The sequence below is a fragment of the Thamnophis elegans genome, chromosome 1, assembly GCF_009769535.1.
Source record: "Thamnophis elegans isolate rThaEle1 chromosome 1, rThaEle1.pri, whole genome shotgun sequence".
In the NCBI taxonomy this organism is placed as follows: Eukaryota; Metazoa; Chordata; class Lepidosauria; order Squamata; family Colubridae; genus Thamnophis; species Thamnophis elegans.
Genome location: NC_045541.1, coordinates 129,548,692 through 129,567,828, shown reverse-complemented (window position 1 = coordinate 129,567,828; position 19,137 = coordinate 129,548,692). Strand labels below are relative to the sequence as shown.

The window sequence follows — 19,137 nt, the reverse complement described above, 5'->3', positions numbered from 1 at the left end:
CTGCGGGTCCTCCCTCGCCGCGCTGATGACGTGTGTGCGCACGGCACGCACGCCTTACCAGCAGCCCCTGCGCTCAGAAAGGGGCGGTGACGATACAGTAAGTGAGTGTGGGCGGGGGAGATCACACGTCCCGCCCCCCCGTTCCTCCAGCACAGATTCTTTCATCCTCGGCGGCCGTGCAGGAGCCGAGGATGAATCGCATGAAATCCTGTGCGTGTCACCCCAAATGGCTACGCGTGTCAGCACTGACACGCGTGTCATAAGTTCGCCATCATTGGTTTAGGGTTAGGTTTAGGATTAGGTTTAGGGGGGTTAGGTTTAGGGGTTAATTTTAGGTTTAGCGTTTACAGCATGCTTTTTTCTCCGCGCTGTTGTCGCGCTGTGATGACGTCAGCTATGCGGTTTCGTCGAGCGCCCTTTAGTCGAACGCGGTTTTGTGGTGGAACCCAGGCTCCTCATTAGCAGTGGGAAGCAAATCTGCCAGCTAAGGATTTTTTCCCCCTACAAGCAAGGAAAAGTGGACAAGACTCCTTGGCTTGATAGGTGACACTTTTATAACCAGGTCTGCTTGCCTAGAGATGATGAATCCTTGGACATTGGGTTGGAAATCTGTTACTTCCAATTACAAATACGCTTCCATGAAAAAACAAGAGAAACAAAAACCTTTGAGATGTGCCAAATCTGAGCTGCCAAATCTGCTAACAACTTTGGCAGTCTGGATAGAGTGAATGTATTTTAAATGGTGATACGAAGAACTGTATTTGGGGCTAATGACATGTCAAGACAGGTCTTTCCACTTAAAAGAGTCCTTCCTGGGGTGGGGGAATCCCAATGTAGGAATTGAGACTGCAGGGGATGGAGGCATTCACTGAAGACTCAAGTGTGGGTGTGGCTAGAAAAAAAAAACCATGGGTAGAAGCTGGCCATTCAGCCTTATTCTCTCTCTCATCACTGCTTTACAAGCTCCTTGCTCTGTAAACAGCATTCCAGCAATTCTTTCTCTGTTTATTTGGCCACAAGGCAATTTTATAAAGCTTTTCTATGCATTTCACTTTCGCTTTGGTGTTTTAAGTAAGCACTGTTATACCTCAGATGTTATAAAATAAAAATAAAAAAGATCTGCAAATGCTGTGAATTCCGAGATTACGCCAGAAGACTAAAATACATGTGATAAATGCAGCTTTTTATCTGATGTTTGCAAGTTAAACTGGAACTTCTATTACCTGCTGGCAGGGACAGAATCTGTCCCTAAAGCCTTTGCATTTATGCCAGTAGGGGATTTTCTAGCAAAGACTAGCATCAAACGAATACTGTACTGTAATAGGTAAAAGCCAAGTCTCTTTTGAATCAAATTTGATTCCTGGTAATTATGTAATTTTCTTGGCAACCACATAGTAGTTGTTTGCCACTGGGTTCTTCCAAGGTTTAACCTCTCTGTCTATATTACAGTCTTGGAATTTACTGGTTCTCCCATCCAAGTAAAGTCAAGTCTGGCTCTACTTAATTTTTCCAGATTATCTAAGGTCAATTAAGAGACATCATCTAGCTGTATGAGCAATAGGTACATGCATACAATTTTTAATAGTCTTTCTAGGTAATTATATCTTCATGAAAATGCTGAACTAGAAATAAAATATAGCAAGACTACAGAACTGAGGGAATGTATAGTTGCTCTTTACCCCTGATCAGTAAGTTGTGGCTCTTTGTCAGATTGAAAATCAGATTTTCAGCACTTAGAAAATGTTTCTGCATTACATGGGGTGCATATAAAATTAAGTTATTTTAGTTTTGTTCTACCTCATTTACTTTTTATTTCACCATGCACTTTGCATTGCATTTATCCATAATAGGAAGGGACAACTACACTTTGTAAGCTTCCTGTGATCATACCTGCAGCCCCCAGGGCACACGGACATGCCTAAATTTCCAACTACATGTTTTTGGATGTGCAAATATCAAAACAAGAGTGAAAGGGCGTCTTCAAATGTCTGCAAGGTAAAGCAGACTCATTTCCACTTAATAAACAAGCCAATCTCCTGGACAATGGGCCAACACTGGGCCACCAAAATTTTAGTGGCAAAGTCACTGATTCTGGTACAAAGTTTTGATGCAAAAATACCAAAATAAAATTAGAAATAATAGCAGTGCAAAGCAAACATACATACATTGTCCAGTGTCCACTCTTAAAACTGTGGAAATCACATAAATTAGGCAAAAAAGGTTTCTCCCTCTAGGGATTTTGGAGTCTACTAGAAGTTTTACTGTAGCTGCCCAAGGGTCCCAGACGATTTCTTTGAGGCTGAGAGGAGTTATATTAAGATATAGCATGTTTCTTTTTGATACCCATAATATTTTTGTCTTCTTGAACCATTTAATTTCTCCAGACTTTTAACCACCAGACCTCTCTTAATATTCTAGACTACAATGATAGTTATGTATTACCAAAAGAAAGCCTTCTGATTTCAGTGCAACTTATCACTATATTAATCAGTACCAAGGGCTTGAATATCATGTCTATCCATCCATCCAAGATTGCCTTAAATGTAAACTTGTTTTAGATCTCCAGCTTTCCCACTTCCTCCATGTGTCTCAGCCCAGATTTTTAAAAGCAGTTTGGGATATGCCAGAGCAATTTTTCCTCATGGAACATGGAATTAAAAGGAATGAAAAACAAATATGGAAGCATGATGTAATTGTATGGATTTATGGTTTTTGTTCTTGTTGCCTTATATCTTAAAAGCTTAAAAGAAGAACAAACTCCCAGTATTAACAATGCCAAAGTAATATCAAAGAGTAAGATACTTCTCACTTGTATCAGTTACTTTCATGTAAAGCTCAAATCGCTAGATAAATATGAGGCTAATGTAATGAGGTATGTTTGGCTAGATTAGGGCAGACCAATTGAAGCCATTATATAACCAAGAAGGCTCATTAGATATTGTTAGACCATTGACTGTCTCTCAGCCCAAATCACTTTAAGGATCTGCTATGAAGATTTACTTACTAGAGAAGAGCCTAATGCTGGGAAACATTGAGGGCAAAAGAAGAAGGGGACAACAGAGAATGAGGTGGCTGGATGGAGTCACTGAAGCAGTAGGCCTGAGCTTAAATTGGCTCCAGAGGATGGTAGAGGACAGGAAGGCCTGGAAGAACGTTGTCCATGGGTTCGCGATGGGTCGGACACAACTTCACAATTAACAACAACAAATAGATACAATTCACCAAGCCAAACTGACTTTCTATATGGGCAAAAGCTCTTTCAATTGACTCATAAGTGAAACTACATGAAAAATCCATAGTGTGGGAGAGTCCCCACACCCTTTTTTGTCTTTCCTCATTCTCAGATTTGCACCTTTCAGGTCTCCTTATACATTTCCTTATTGCTGAAGTTCACTGATCAAGCACTTCAATGACTGCTTTGTTTTATTACTTCAGTTTTTCTCTTTTCTACATTCTCTATAACTGAATGACATCAGAAGAGGAAATGCATAAATGCGATTCATAATGACAAAATGAGGGGAAAAGATTTTATTTTACTTCCTCAAGTTCAAATAACTAAAAAGGAATTACAGGAAACATTTTATTTTTGGGATTCAAAATAAAATATTTTTCTTACACTGGTTGAGTTTTGAATCAATTTAGTACATTTATATCTAATTTTCCTTTCCAGAGTTTAAAGCAAAGCATACAAAGTTGTATAGCATATGGTATCCTTCAGTTTTAGAACAATACAGCATGTAATCTTCACAGTTCTTTTGTTCAACAGAACAAATATGTCCATGTAATCTTAGGCTAGCCTCTTCCACTTCAACCAAAGACTAGATAAGTGATAGAACACTTATTTGTCTGTATACACACAGTTAGAAATCAGTACTATAATGTAAATAAAAAAGCAATACATTTCTCCATGGTGCAGAAAGCTGCCAAATTGATCTACCCTATTTGACTATTCTTTCAGTATGAACTGCTAATAGACCTTGAAAGGCCTGCTTTTCTTCTACTGGTTCTTTATGTTTAAATTATCTAAAGAGTCCTTCAAATATGATATTGTTCTTTGGTAGCCCTACCAATTTTCTGTAAAGTAGGACTTAGATAAGGTGTCAGGTTTCCTAAAAATGCCCTAATTGATTAATGAGTATTGAGTCAAGTTTCAATATAAAACTAGTCATTTATTAGGAGCACCATAGGCAAGATCTTTTTGCAGTCAGGTCTAAGCTTTGTTTGAGTTATAGCTGAACTTTAACCATGTTCCTTCCCTCCCCTCAATCTGTGTCATAAATCACATTCCCCAATGAGGTGAACCCCTCCCAAGCCTGCTGCAGTAATCTGAGATCTGACTTCAGCCAAAAGTATGCGTGGAATGCGCTCCTCCTTCTCTCACTATGACAACGTTAGGAGTGGGGTCACAATCCTAGCAAAGGAAAAATCATTGATTCATATAAATAGGGTAAAATTTCTGCATATGCAAATAGTTCTATCAAAACTGAACCACAGGCTGGGCCAATTCCCCCTTCAAATGAGTCCCTAAGCATAGAAAGAATAGACAAAGTTCATAGTTCATTAGTCAAGTTGCCCAAACCAGTGCCTTCTGACTTGCTCCTTTGGAATCACTCAGAGAAGGAATCCAAGAATAAAAGGATCCATCTATTTTTCTCTTTAAGAAAATGAAACATATTTATTTTGAGCTATGTAATATTACTGTACACTATTTGTAAATACACAGAGTTCTTTCTAAAAAAAAGCTGATATAAACTACAAGTAATACAAAATTATTTCCTGTTTCTTCCCAAGGTTCCAAAATTAAATATTTGAATTCTTTCCAAAATGTGGTTAGGGAGTTTGCTCTGATGAACTTAGTGCTTAACACTACTATAGAAGTGTCAAACAGCAATTAATCCAACAAGCTTTTCATGCAAATTTGGGATATTTCCTAAAGTCTTTTTTTAAAAGGTAGAATAGTTCTTAGGAATTAGAGAGAAGATGAATCACACACTTTAAAAAGTAATTAATGTTTGTAATTAAAGATATAGTTCAATTGTACCCTGAAACTCTAGACAAATGCAATTTTCACACAACACCATTATTTGAACAGATACAACTAGTGATTTTATAAAACAAATAACTAGCATCCCAAGGCAGAATTTTGCTAACATTGTGAATATAAATGGAGAATTCAACAAAATAGGCTAATGACTTCAAAAATATTCATAGCTGCATATTTAGATAGTTGGTGACACTATGTAAAAAGCTTATAAAGTGTAGGCAGGGAGAAGAGAAAAATTCTGGGATTCCACACTGTATGTATATGCGCAAGCATATGTATATACATGTACAGACACATAAACACAAAATCAGAATAGTGTAAGCAATATCGAAGGAGATGTGATGGTGCAGTGGTTAGAATGTAGTATTGCAGGCTAACTCTGTTCATAGCTAGGAGAGCGATCCTAACCGGCTCAAGGTTGACTCAGTCTTCCATCATTCTGAGATTAGTAAAGTGAGGACCCAGACTGTTGGAAGTAATATGCTGACACTGTAAACTGCTTAAAGAAGGCTGCAAAGCACAATGGAGGGGTATACACATCTAAGTGCTATTGCTATAGAAAGTAGAAGAAGACACTTCTGAAGTTGCTGGAAGGCAACCTTTACAAAACACAATTTATTATTTATATTTATTGGCTCAGTTATAATAATATAATATATATTAATTTTATAATAAAATCTATCACAAGCATATTTTGCATATTCCAGCTAATTTCGTATTCCCAGAAATGATCTTGCTTGAAGATAGAAACCGAACATCCCACTTAATATACTAATATGATTTTCTTTCTGCTCAAATTGATCCAATTCTCTTGGTAGGACATCAACCTTTCCATAGGCTTCCTGATAGGTGTTAATTAACTTTATTCCTTCCTCATAGTAATTTTGTCTCTAAGCACTAATCCAATTTATGAGATAACAACTTATCTGCTTTCTGTTCTAGAAAGACAAGCTTTCCCCTTCTTGCTGAGCAGCCACAAAGAAAAAGCGCAATGTATTGTACTAATGATGGGATTTGTAAAAGATGCCCTTTGACAAGCTAAGACCACAAGGTGGATAGGATGATGAAGCTGAATGTAATTTGTTCCCAAGCCATGTAAGGCTTTGCATGCCATTTGTTGTAAATCCCATTTGTAAAATCTTACATTCAGTCCTTAAGATTTTAAAGGTGCCCTAGATATCAATGCTGTGAAAGGCCTTTTCTTTAGTTTTCCCTGATGACAACTTGACCAAGGATGATTCTGATGCATGCACAGAACTCTGTTATATTTTCTCACATATAGCAATATGGGAGTATACCTTGCAATAACTCAAATGCTTGTTCTATTTAGTTCTAGACTGTCATGGGCTCTTGAAGTTTTCAATTTTTCTTTCCTGTCATAGCTGGAAATGTTAGCAATTGATGCTATTCTACTTTACTAAAGTTCAGAATATTATACAAATACCAGTACTGAAGTTCATAAAAAGTTCCACAAATTCAAAAATTATCTAGTGAACCATGGTTATATATTACAATCATTGGTTAAGATCATGCACCGCATTAAGATAAACCACAAAGCTGTAAGTTTTGTTTTGATTTAAACACTGAACCAATTAACTATTGAGTTATTCCATAAATATGGAAGTAAAATTGGTTAAAATGACCATGCCTAGAACTATATCTGGTTTAAGATGACTTGTGATACTAGTTTAGTTTAGTTTAATAAAATTTGTATGCCGCCCACTCCCATTGGGACTCTGGGTGGCTCACAAGCAAGATAAAAGCATTTAAAAAATTTAAGAAAAGATACAATATTAAAATAATACACCCTCCATTCAGTCTAAGTGGGGCTGGATATAATCAACAGCCCCAGGCCTGCCGGAACAGCCAGGTCTTGGTCGCTTTACGGAAGGCCGGGAGAGTGGTAAGGGTCCGGATCTCTACGGGTAGATCGTTCCACAGGACCGGTGCAGCTACAGAGAAGGCCCTCCCTCGGGGGGCCGCCAGCCGGCATTGTCCGGTTGACGGCACCCGGAGGAGGCCTAACTTGTGCGATCTTATTGGTCGTTGGGAGGTGAATGGCAGGAGGCGGTCTCTCAGGTAGCCAGGTCCTATACCATGTAGGGCTTTAAAAGTAATGACTAGCACCTTGAAGCGCGTCCGGAAACCAATGGGGAGCCAGTGCAGCTCGCGGAGGATAGGTGTAACATGGGTGTTTCTAGGTCAGTGATGGGCAACCTTTTTGGCGTGGTGTGTCAAAAATCGGCAAAAAATCGAGCATAACTCGCGTTGTGTGTCACTTCGACAAAACATAATTTTGCGCAATTTATAGTTTAAACTACAAAAATGTATAATTGCAATATATAATTGTATTTAATAAACCAAAAACAAATTATTTAACATACCTGCTTAGTAACTTCTTTGTTCATCAGTCGATTTCGTATGTTGCCCTTGATATTATTGAACTTGTTTGGGGTGCCGTGAACCAGGGCTGTGGAGTCGGCTGCTTCCAGCTCCACGTCCTCATCAACATGCCGCTCCAGCCCGCCCCTGCTATGAATATTCCTAGTGACGCGAGGGCGAAGAATATGAATATTCATAGCGGGGGCGGGCCGGAGCGGCATGTTGATGAGGACGTGGAGCTGGAAGCAGCAGACTCCACAGCCCTGTCGTGAACTGAGATAAGTGAGGGGGAGGGCGAATTCTTTAACTAACCAGGAGTAGACTCTCTGTGTCGGCCTGACTGGAGAGAGGTGCGCACTGTTCCCGCGCTCCTCTCCTGCGGGTCCTCCCTCGCCGCGCTGATGACGTGTGTGCGCACGGCATGCACGCCTTACCAGCAGCCCCTGCGCTCAGAAAGGGGCGGCGGCGATACAGTAAGTGAGTGTGGGCGGGGGAGATCACACGTCCCGCCCCCCCCGTTCCTCCAGCACAGATTCTTTCATCCTCGGCGGCCGTGCAGGAGCCGAGGATGAATCGCATGAAATCCTGTGCGTGTCACCCCAAATAGCTACGCGTGTCAGCACTGACACGCGTGTCATAGGTTCGCCATCACTGTTCTAGGTAGTCCCATTATCGCTCGTGTGACTGCATTCTGAACCAACTGTAGTCTTCAAACACTCTTCAGGGGCAGCCCCATGTAGAGCGTGTTACAGTAATCCAGTCTTGAGGTGATGAGGGCATGAGTGACCATTCGAAGTGCCTCCCAGTCCAGGTAGGGCCACAATTGGTGCACCAGGGGAACCTGGCAAAGGCCCTCCTGGTCACAGCTGACAGATGGTGTTCTAATGTCAGCTGTGGATCTAGGACACCCAGATTGTGGGCCCTCTCCGAGGGGTGTATAACTTCACCCCCCAGGCTAAGAGGTGGAATATCTGGACCATCCTTGGGAGGCAGCATCAATAGCCACTTGGTCTTGTCTGGATTGAGTGCAAGCTTGTTCGTTCCCATCCAGACCCTGACAGCCTCCAGGCACTGGCACATCACTTCAACTGCTTCACTGAGTTGGCACGGGGCGGACAGATACAATTGAGTATCGTCCACATATTGATGATATTTGATCCCGTTCCGGTGTATGATCTCACCCAGCGGCTTCATGTAGATATTAAATAGGAGGGGGGACAGGACCGAACCCTGCGGCACCCCATATTTGAGGGGCCTAGGGGTCGATTTCTGTCCCCCAACCAATACCGACTGCGACCTGTCCGAGAGGTAGGAGAACCACCTTAAGACTGTGCCTCCCACTCCCACCTCCCGTAACCAATGTTCCCTCTAATTTTTTTTCAGTGTGAGCAGAAAAGTATAGTGTTTGAGCGGCATATTTTCATGCCTGAGCACCTGAATTTTTTTCACAGATGTCACCTAAGACAACAACGAAATCAGTATTATTTGAAACTCAAAGTTATGTTTATTCAAGGTACCCGCTTAATTAAAAGTGTTATATAATATCAGTATCACTTAACAACGCTCCTGCTTAGCAACCAAAATGTTGGCTCAGAAAGTCTGGCATTTGAAGCACGCAAGTCTTAAAGCTGTTGTTACAAGACCCTTGCACCCCTAACCCTTTAGGGAAAAAAACCCCCAGGGGTCTTCAAACGTGACAGCTTTAAGACTTGTGGACTTCAACTCCCAGAATTCCTCCCTGAGGGGAATTATATATTTGGACTGTTTCATAGTTACATTAGAGAACTACATTGTTAGAACTTAGCACAAACGATACCTTTTATCTGAAAATCCAAATAGAGTAAACCTGCTATTATCCCAGAGCACTAATGTCATTTGTCCCAATCTGTTTTACGAGTCTGTATTAAAATAGATAGAAATATTTTCACTAAATTTTATAGATCTATATTTCAGGAACTTATCAGAAGTTAGGGCAAGATAAGAGTGGAAGAATGAATTTTGTTGCAGGTCATGGGGATTTTTTCAGCATCTTAAAAGCGAAGCGCATGTGCATTGAATTAGCAATACCCATTTAATAACAAAAGGAAATGGCTGAATTAAATTTGGTAAAGTTGCAAGCGAGCTGTAAAAAGCTTGTGGTTTTTAAAATCATAGAATCAGAAGGGATACTGGAGGTCTTCTAGTCCAGCCCCTTGTCCAAGGCAGGAGTCTTTATATCATCTGAGACAAATGGTCGTCCAGTCTTTTGAAAACCTGTAGCAAATGAATTAAGATTCCATTGATTTTAATTGTTCTTACTGTCAGATTTCTCCTTATTTCCAGCTTGAGTCTCCTTCTGACAAGTTTCCATTGCTTCTTGTCCTGTCCTCAGGTGCTATTGCTGCCGCCGCCTCCTCCTCCTCCAACAGCACCAACACATTTGCTGCCCAGCACTGCGGCTGAGGTGAAGCCGCCAAAGCTCCTGCTGGCGCCCCTGCAGCATTGGGCGGAAATCCGGCAGTGCTTTTGGAGGAGGAGGAGGCGAACCAGCCTGCCACTGCCGGCCACCGCCAGCCCTGCCACTCTTCCCACCCCCTTCCAAGCCCCACAGTCCAGCGGTCGCAGCAGAAGCAGCCCCGGGGCTCCGCTGCCGCTCCCCGCATTTTCTGGACGGGGTCTCACAGGAAGGAATCCCCCTTTGAAGAGCCATGCTCTTCAAAACAAGTCTGTTGTAGCCGCCTGCAAAGGACTTCCCCACGTTTGCTTTAAAGAAATCTCTGCGCGGCAGATAAAAACTGCTGTGTGGGGTTTTCTTGCCACGTGCGCGGCCGCGCAGCCGTGCACCTTAGAGGGAACAGTGCCTGTAACCGTCGCAGAAGGATACCATGGTCGATGGTATCGAAGGCCGCTGAGAGGTCAAGAAGCACTAGGATAGAGGAATGTTCTCTATCCCTCGCCCGCCAGAGATCATCGATCAGCACGACCAAAGCAATTTCGGTGCCGTAACCAGGCCTGAAACCCAACTGAAAGGAAAACTACCCACTATTTCTACTATTGTGTACTGGAGAACTGTTTTCCAGGTGGCTAAGGACATTGAAAGAAAATAAGGAAGAAAGAAAGAGAGAAAGAAAGAAAGAAAGAAAGAAAGAAAGAAAGAAAGAAAGAAAGAAAAAGATACATGGAGAAAGGAGAAGTCACCAAGGAAGAGCACACACAAGTAATGCAGAATTGCACATATGTTAGGAAAACTAAAGTGGGAAACAAAAAGAATAAATGAATTAATTGTTCAAAGTAATGGTGAAGTACTAATAGGAAATGTAGAAAGATTTCCTCAACTGTTTTGGACTGACTCTCCAACAAGTGATTTTATCTGAAAATTGTGAAGAGAAAGATGAAGGGCAAGACCAAAGCTGGAAATTATTTAGTTTTAGATGGATTGGGACTGCAGTAAAGAAGGAAATGAGAGTGAAAACAGGCTAGAAACTGACATTGTATGAAAAGAAAATGAAGGTAGTACAGATATTTTGCCTTGAGAAACTAGACATGGTGTGATGGCACCCTTCAAATACCTTAAAAACCAAGGTTTATTCTCAGTCATTCCAGGATACAGAATAATGTGGAAGGCAGATTCCAACTGAATGGGAGCAATTTCCCAGGACGTTGGCAGGTTCCCTGTCATCAGATGCATTTAGCAGAGGATTGAAGCACCATCCATCATAGATTCCTGCACTGAGCAGAGGGATAGACTTGGCCATATCAGGAAGATGGCCTGATATGGCCTCTTCCAAATTTGTGATTTCAAGTCCTTTTTACATTTCTTTAAATTCATATTTATCAGTCACAGCTATATAAACACTTTTTATAATGAATACTTTCAACATTAAATCCTAACAAAGAAGCCTTTAATTTTACTGTGCATTTTTTATTGTTACATTAATTTACTTTACTTGCTGGGATGATTCATGAATTATCAGACAAAGTGGGGAAAGCATCTCTGAGCTAATCTTGGCTCCTTCCCACTCCCCTGAAAAACTCCCCATGAGATTTACTGAAGCTTTAAATCTGAGACAAACAAACTAGTTACAGAGGTCAAACTCATATTTGCCGGAGATCAGCTTTGAACTCAAATCTCTTCCACAACTCATATAATTCAAGCCACATTCTTTTCTTTTTAAAAATCACATCTAGATTTTCAAACTGCTTTTTTAAATTGGACAATTTCAGCCTATATCTGCTGAAGGTATTTATTTATTGAATGTATATACTGCCAAATGTCATGACTCATAACAGTTTAGAGCAATTATAAAAACAGAAACTTGAGAGCAAATAAACTATAATAAACCAAATCAAAGCGAATAAGTACATTAACAATACAACCAAAGCTAATTAAATAAAGACAATTACAAGGAAACAATATCCATGTTGTTTCTAAGCCTGGCATTTTCCGGACTGTAACTATGATGTGTATTCAATAATGCCTCGGCAAATGTACTCTAGAAGCTTGTAAGACCTTTAAGGATAGATTTGTGGGCTGTAAAAGAAGGAGAAAAGGAAGTCTCAACTCGTGACAAAGTTCCACAAAAGCATCACTTTTGATAGGAAAGAATATTGCACACTTCAAAAAGGACATTGTCCTGGTCCATGGAATTCCATGGAATTTCATTTTTGATGGATTTTGTATTGTTTATTATTCTGCACATAAAATACTATTGATGCAACTTGGTCTAGACTCTAGGATATAGTGTACCAATCTGGGAGAACCCAAAGATACTTGAGAGATGCTTACCGGCTAAAGGTCACTTTCACACAAGTTGAAAACTCAGGCACATAATATTATTCATTTTCTTGAGGGAGAGAGACATGCTCTGCTTATGCACACTTTATTCCAGATCTTACTTCAGGTGGAAAAAGAGGAGCCCAACTGGTTTAAATCCAGGAGACAGCACTTGGGAGGAAGGCTGATGACTGAAGCTTTGGAAGAAGAGGTATTCCATCTTCTCATGAGAATACAATTGCAAGGAGAATCCTCAGAAATTTGGAGAAAGTCCCAGTAAATAAAGCAGAATGACATTGGTTTGGAAAATTGTTATTTTCAATAGAATTAGGTGCCAGTCAAACCAGGAATTTGCATTAGGTCCCCCTTTCTTTTTTCTGTGTGGTGCTAAGTCAAGTCCAATGTTCTTATTTCTCTGGGAAATTGAGCTGGCAGCAGCACCTCAATCTTTTACTAATTTTTCAGGCTGGGCATGTTTGTTTACAATATTTTTGCAGTCTATAATATTAAATTGCTATATGAACCATTTGTAACAGACTAGAGGCATATATGGTCAACTAGGATCACTGCAATTCTTTTGATAAATATCCTCTTAGGTTGGCAAGTGTATCACTGTAATTTAAACAGCCCCATCATTTATCTTTATCAACATTAATTATCCACATTTTATTTTAAAGGGAAAATATTTTATTGTTATCTCTTTTTTTTCCAAATAAAACATGATTTTTTCATCTCTTGTGAGATTGGTCTCTTTCCAAATATATGAAAAGGAAAGGTTGAATCATTTACTCACATGTCTTCACATTACATGACCACTAATGAAATTAATCTATCTGTTATATTTTTACTTTTTAATTGGTATAAAAGTAGCAAAAACTTTGAGAGTCCTATTTCTCTTACGTATCAGGGTCAGGATGTAAAAACCATGTGTCTCCTGGAGATTAAAGCAGGAGGCGAGACCATGGTGTAAACACACAAGAGTTCTTCTGGAAAAGATGTTTCGAAACATCTAATCCAGTGATGGCTAACCTTTTTGCCACCACGTGCCAAAAACGAGGGGAGTGCGGGGGAGAAGTGTGTGTGCGCACACAGTCATAATTCTATGTGCTCTCCCCCCGTGCATTTGCGCACAATTCCCCCTGCACATGCATGCACAAACCCCTGTGCTCCTCCCACTTTTGGCACACGATGGCACGGTGGACCCATTTTTCACTCTCCCCAGGCTACAGATCCTTTCTAGGAGCCTGGGGAGGGTGAAAAAGGCCTCCCCCTGGGTGCCCTTCGGAAGCTGAAAATGGCCTGTTTGCCAACTTCTGGTCGGACCGGAAGGTCCGTTTTTTGCTCTCCCCAAAATGGCATTTCCCAAGCCCCGGAGGCTGAAAGCGTCCTGTTTCCCAACTTCTGGTAGGCCCAGAAGGCCTGAAAATCAGCTGGCTGGCATACACATGTGTGCCAGAACTAAGCTTTTGTGACCATGTGCCATCTGTGGCACATGTGCCATAGGTTCGCCATCACGGATCTAGCCTTTACACTCAGTTAACTGCTAGTTAACCAATATGTCCTGAACTTTCTGGATGACAATTGGAATCTGGATATGCCCAGTCCTAATCTAACATTCTAACACTTGGTCCTTGATAAGGAAAGTTCTTCTCAATATATCTTAAAATAGCCTATATAATAGCATGACATTAAATACTTGCCTGTTTCAAAGTAAAATGCACAGATTCCTAAATCTAGATGAAGGTCCCTCTTTTTATTCCTGTTCTATTTCTTTCTTTCTTTCTTATTTAACAAATTCATTTACCATCCATCTTATAGTTCAAGATTGATTCTAAGCGTCTTAAGGCAAGTTCTAAAAGCTTTTAATGTACTGCTGGGGGGAATCCCTTACTGTACCTCATAGTACAGATCTTTTATGAGAAATGCTCAATTGCCTGTGGCGAAAATGCTTGAATGCTTTGGAAGTATAAAAGAAAAAAAGACGGTTATGCTTCCCTTTGATAAGCTGACCCTTAGAAAAGGTTGTTTTAAAGCTAACACACAAGTTCTATTGATACTTATTGTTTATCAGCTGCTATCTGGGACTGAGAAAGGTGGGCAAGTCACCTATGCTACTTTTAAACCTTTGCTCCCTCAGGAGCTGCAGGCCCCTTAAGCAGTATGCCAGGATTAGAGAAAGGGACTTGAGTTCTTTTCAGATGAACTGGTTAAGTGCCAATTTTGCTCATGAAAAGTCATGAGCATGTTCCTGCAAAGCAGGATGTGATCAAACTATTCAGAGCTGGAAAACCAGGTTTGCTTGCCAATTACGTTATTGCTTCAGTGCTGAGTATCAAATAGTGCCATACCAGCTATAAAAAAACCTGTTGTTTTTTTTCTTTTAACAACCACCACAACAAAACAAATTCAATATCTTTGGCCTTTTGGCTAGACTGTAATCACAGGTCCTGAGTATAAGAAAAAAATAACACCCAGCTCAGAATGTTGAACTCCCTGTTTGCAAAGGAAAAATAACCATTTCTCTGCCCCCAAACAAGTAAGAGAAAACTAGCAGTAGCCCTTCCTCTGTTACCAGGTTTCAGCTCGGCTGCCAAGTTGCTCATGTTAAACATTCCTGTTCAGAAGGTGTAAATGGCAAAAGGCCAGCAGCTGTTTTGAGTTATTTCATCACACTGCCCACTACTGGCAAATGCATTTATTCAAACCAAAGCCATTGAGAGGAAGAGCTAATTAGAAATCTTTTTCTCTCCCACCCCCCTAAACAATCCAATTGTTTTGATCACTCTGAAATGAAGGGGGGGGGGGAAGAAACAGGATCTATAATAGTCTATTTTCTACCGTTCTTTTAGCTATCTAGCAATTTACCCATTTGGGCTATGTAAGCAATACCTTTTATGATTAGCAGAAGTACAGATGTCTGGGAAGAAGGACTAGCTTTTATAATAATATATGCCAATGATATATAAATATTTTTTTTCATTTAAGCACGTTATCTCAGTCTTCTCATTTCCTTTGCAAAGAGCAAAGCCATGACAGAAATTCCACGGGATCACACAGTACTTCTTCACTAATAAATACAACTTGGCAACTGAATGTCAACAGTTTTTCTCTTCTAAAAAAACAAAGTGAATAACCAAGAGTGCTGTCAATGTTTAGTTTTGTTGTTTGCTTATAGTCACTTGAAAATATATATGAATGTGATATCAAATATTTGAATTTATGCCATTTTATTTGTTTTTGCACATAGTAAAAGTAATTTGTATGTTTGTACAGTAATCTAGTGAACTATTACTGATTATATATGCATGTATCATTAAATCCTGTGAAGAAACTATACTCTGTTATGATGACTATAGCACACATACATTTTTTTAATAAGTATCTGGCCACACTCAAAACATTCAATTTCACTTTTAATTTAAGACTCCTAAGGGCATATTTGCACCTTCATTATCAGCTAATTACAACTTAATTGGCATCATATAAGGCAGGAATGCCAATACCCACAAGACTAGTTCAGATATCACCCAGGGCATAATTGCATACTTATAAACAACTACAGTAGCTACTAAAGAATATTAAATTTTGCCAGCTGAACTCAAACTATAATGAAAGTATATGATTGCTGCAATGTCTTTTGTCTGATACCAAATGACTAGAACTGAAGGCAAAGGCCCAACGTTAGTCACCACAGCACAATCTTTCTTAAATATCCCTCCAATCCTTAATTTACTGATCAATGATCTTCAAGAGCCACTGGGGCTACAGCTGTTGCCAATATTAACAGCTATCCATTCAGAAGCAATGTTAAATAGCCTACTTGCATAAATGTCAGCATGTAAGGTTCAAGTACTGGTCCTCTCTAAAGATATCCAGTAACAACTTATTCCAAATAAGATCTGGCAGTCACATTATCTGTGATACATATAGAATAGATCTAGGGACAAGTTCAGCCAGGGATACTCAAACTGGTATTGTCCAGTTTGGGGATTACAAATCCCCACATTTCTGATGACCAGGTGTGCTGTCCAGGTTATGTGGAAATTCTTGTCCAAAACATCTGGAAGATACCAGCTGCTATTCTCTGCCTTTAGCCTTTTGTAGCCTGGTAGCAATCTAATTTTCTATCAACTGTGAAATAAATATTACCTTGCCAAATTTGATGTTTGGATTAAACCACGGGGGTGGGGACTAGGGGTGCATGGAAGAATCTTTTTTTGCTATTAAAGACAATAATCCACAAATTGTCCAGCTAGTTCATAATAATTTGTCTCAACATCAGCAACACAATAAAGGATCATGGACAACTTAATTCCTTTCTTCATCAAGATAAAAATCCTTCCGTCGTTTATTTGGCAAATCATGTCTGGGACAAAGAACAGTAGAGAACATAAATATTATACTGTGCTGTATGTCAAATTCTCTTCAGAGAAAAATAAGGACTAAACAGAAACTAAAGGTAGTTTCAAAATGCACTTAAATACCATGAAAACAACTACTACTATAGAATATCTGGTGAGCTGTGATCTTGGTTGCTTGTGTGCAGACATTTTATTACCTGACTAGGTAACATCATCAATGCTATTTATGTGGAATTTGTTCTCTGTTCAAATACAGTATTTTTCTCTGCCAGTATTGGTGGAAGTGTGGTTTTCCTCTCACTAATTATTTAATTGAGGTATAATTTTCTGCTTGATTGCTGATCTGGTTTTAATTTCTGTTTATTTGGGTGTTGATTGCTGGAGAGAATGTATTCTGTTCTTTTTGTTTTATTTTCAGTTTTTTATTGCTTTTTTTGAACATTGTGTAAATGTGGCTTATATCTATGTGATGATTGATGGCTGATTCTGGAATTTGGAAATACCGAATTTCCATGAATTCCTTAGCTTTTTTGTATTTAATATGGTTTATGATACTCATGGTTTTCCAGTTAAAAGAGTCTGTCCATAAATTTTGAAATTACACAGTTTTCATTATATCTTTTGACTGATTGATTCGGTATGCAAGTGACACCTTCATCATAATAAAAAAAGGAACAAGTAGAGAAGACACATGAATGACTAACATTTTCAAAGGAATAAAATTCACAAGGGAAAACCACATACGACTTTTCCTGGAATTAGGAATTAACACCAACAGACAAAAAGCGTATAATAGCATAGCAATATCATGTAGACCTATACTGCTTCACAGTGCTTTACAATCCTCTCTAAGCAATTTACAGAGTCAGAATATTGCCGCCAACAACAATCTGGATCCCCATTTTACCGACTTCAGAAGAATGAAAAGCTGAGTCAACCTTACGCCAGTGAGAACCAAACTGCTAAACTGTTCGCAATGGGCAGTCAGCAGAAGTAGCCTGCAATACTGCATTCTAACCACTGCACCACTACGGTTCATAATACCTTAATCAAAGCATTATCAAGGAGAAAATTTTCTTACCAACACTGGCAGGGCAAGCTACTGTATATAAACAGGGAGCAAACCCCACACTTGTGTGCAAGATTATATTAGTTAGTTGGGTAATGAAATATCTGCAAGCAAATAACGAACTTCAGAAAGCACCAAGGACTCTACAGTTCAACCCTGAGCAACATATGCTCTCTTCTATTGGAACAAACTAAAAGCTAAAATTTGAAAGTTCCGATGTAATAAAATTGTTAATTGCCTGGCACTATACAACTGGGAAGTCCATAAAATAGGCTTAACTCTTAAATATATCAAGCAGAACAGTACTGCTTGGAATCAAATATTTGGAGTGCAGTATACTTAAGATAAAAGTGGCATTTATGGCCTGCACTATCTCCTTGAAACTCCAATATACTACAGTGACAGACGTACATATCTCAAGGTGCCAAGAGCTCAGAGCCAAGAAAATGCTCAAAGAAAGGCCTTTTATAAAGACAAGCTTGGACCCGACTTTCTGATGAAGTTATGCACCATTTCAACTTATAATTCAGAGCAATTTTCTATAGGCATGTTGGAAAATGTATTGCAAAAGATATATTGAATATATCAAATGTGGAATAGATCAATTATAAACCTTCCTTCTGTTGTCTCCTCCTACACTTTTTGTGTTCCATATTTTAAAAAAAGAATAGACAGACAAAATTTAGAGAGAAAAAAATCCGCTATCGAAATAGCACATTTCTATAGAGGGTCCACTTTGCAGCCTACTTCTTCTGGAAAGTAATCTTCTGGGAAAAAGGGTCAACATAAATATTCTATTCAGAGTTGCTTTTCAACAGCTTTAATCACTTTTATTCACTACTTGCATTTACATTTTAAAAATAAGTATGTAGTTTCTTGTTCCTTTTATTCCTGTTTCTATTAAATGTATTTTTCCCCTTTCTACATGTTCCCACTTTTGATTTCCAATGACATTTGGAATTTAGATTCAGTCTTCAAAGTTTAAAATTCTTGAAGTTTCCACTTCTTATATAATTTTAAATTAATTCAAAAATGACTTTGAAAAATTCAGCATTGAATGCGTTTATGTCTCTGTGTGTGTACAACTTATTTCACTGTGATATTTTTTGTAGGGTTATCAAGATTTTTTTTAAAAATTAAACCCTCCATATTTTTGCCAATGATGGTGAGGTGGTATATCTGCGAATGGATGCAAATAAACTAACATAGACTTACTTGAGCCAGTGCAGCATCTCGCTCTTCTATCAATGCATTAATTTCTTCAGCTGTTATTTTCTTTTTCTGTTTCTGGGTCCTGTATATGCGATCGACAATTATAGTTCCTGTCCTCCATATCGCCATACCGGTGTCTGCATTGTTTATTCTGTTCAGTAATTCCTGTAATGTCTACCAACAGCATTCTATGTTAGTCAGACAAGAAGTTTTAATATACTTTATTTAATATAGGGTTTTAATTAATAGGCACATGTGAATTGTAAATTGACTGAGTGAAGTTATTGAATTTTCATACTGCAGCAAAGATGTACAT

The 19,137-nt window shown here is 39.2% G+C and overlaps 1 protein-coding gene across 1 annotated transcript in view; it reads right to left on the bottom strand.

The window, feature by feature from the left end:
• The window catches only part of MIPOL1 (mirror-image polydactyly 1), a 150,408-nt gene that overhangs the window by 104,905 nt on the left and 26,366 nt on the right, over nt 1–19,137 (bottom strand). The window contains 1 exon segment of the mRNA XM_032232614.1: nt 18,825–18,995. Within this exon segment, the coding sequence (XP_032088505.1) occupies nt 18,825–18,995 (171 nt within the window).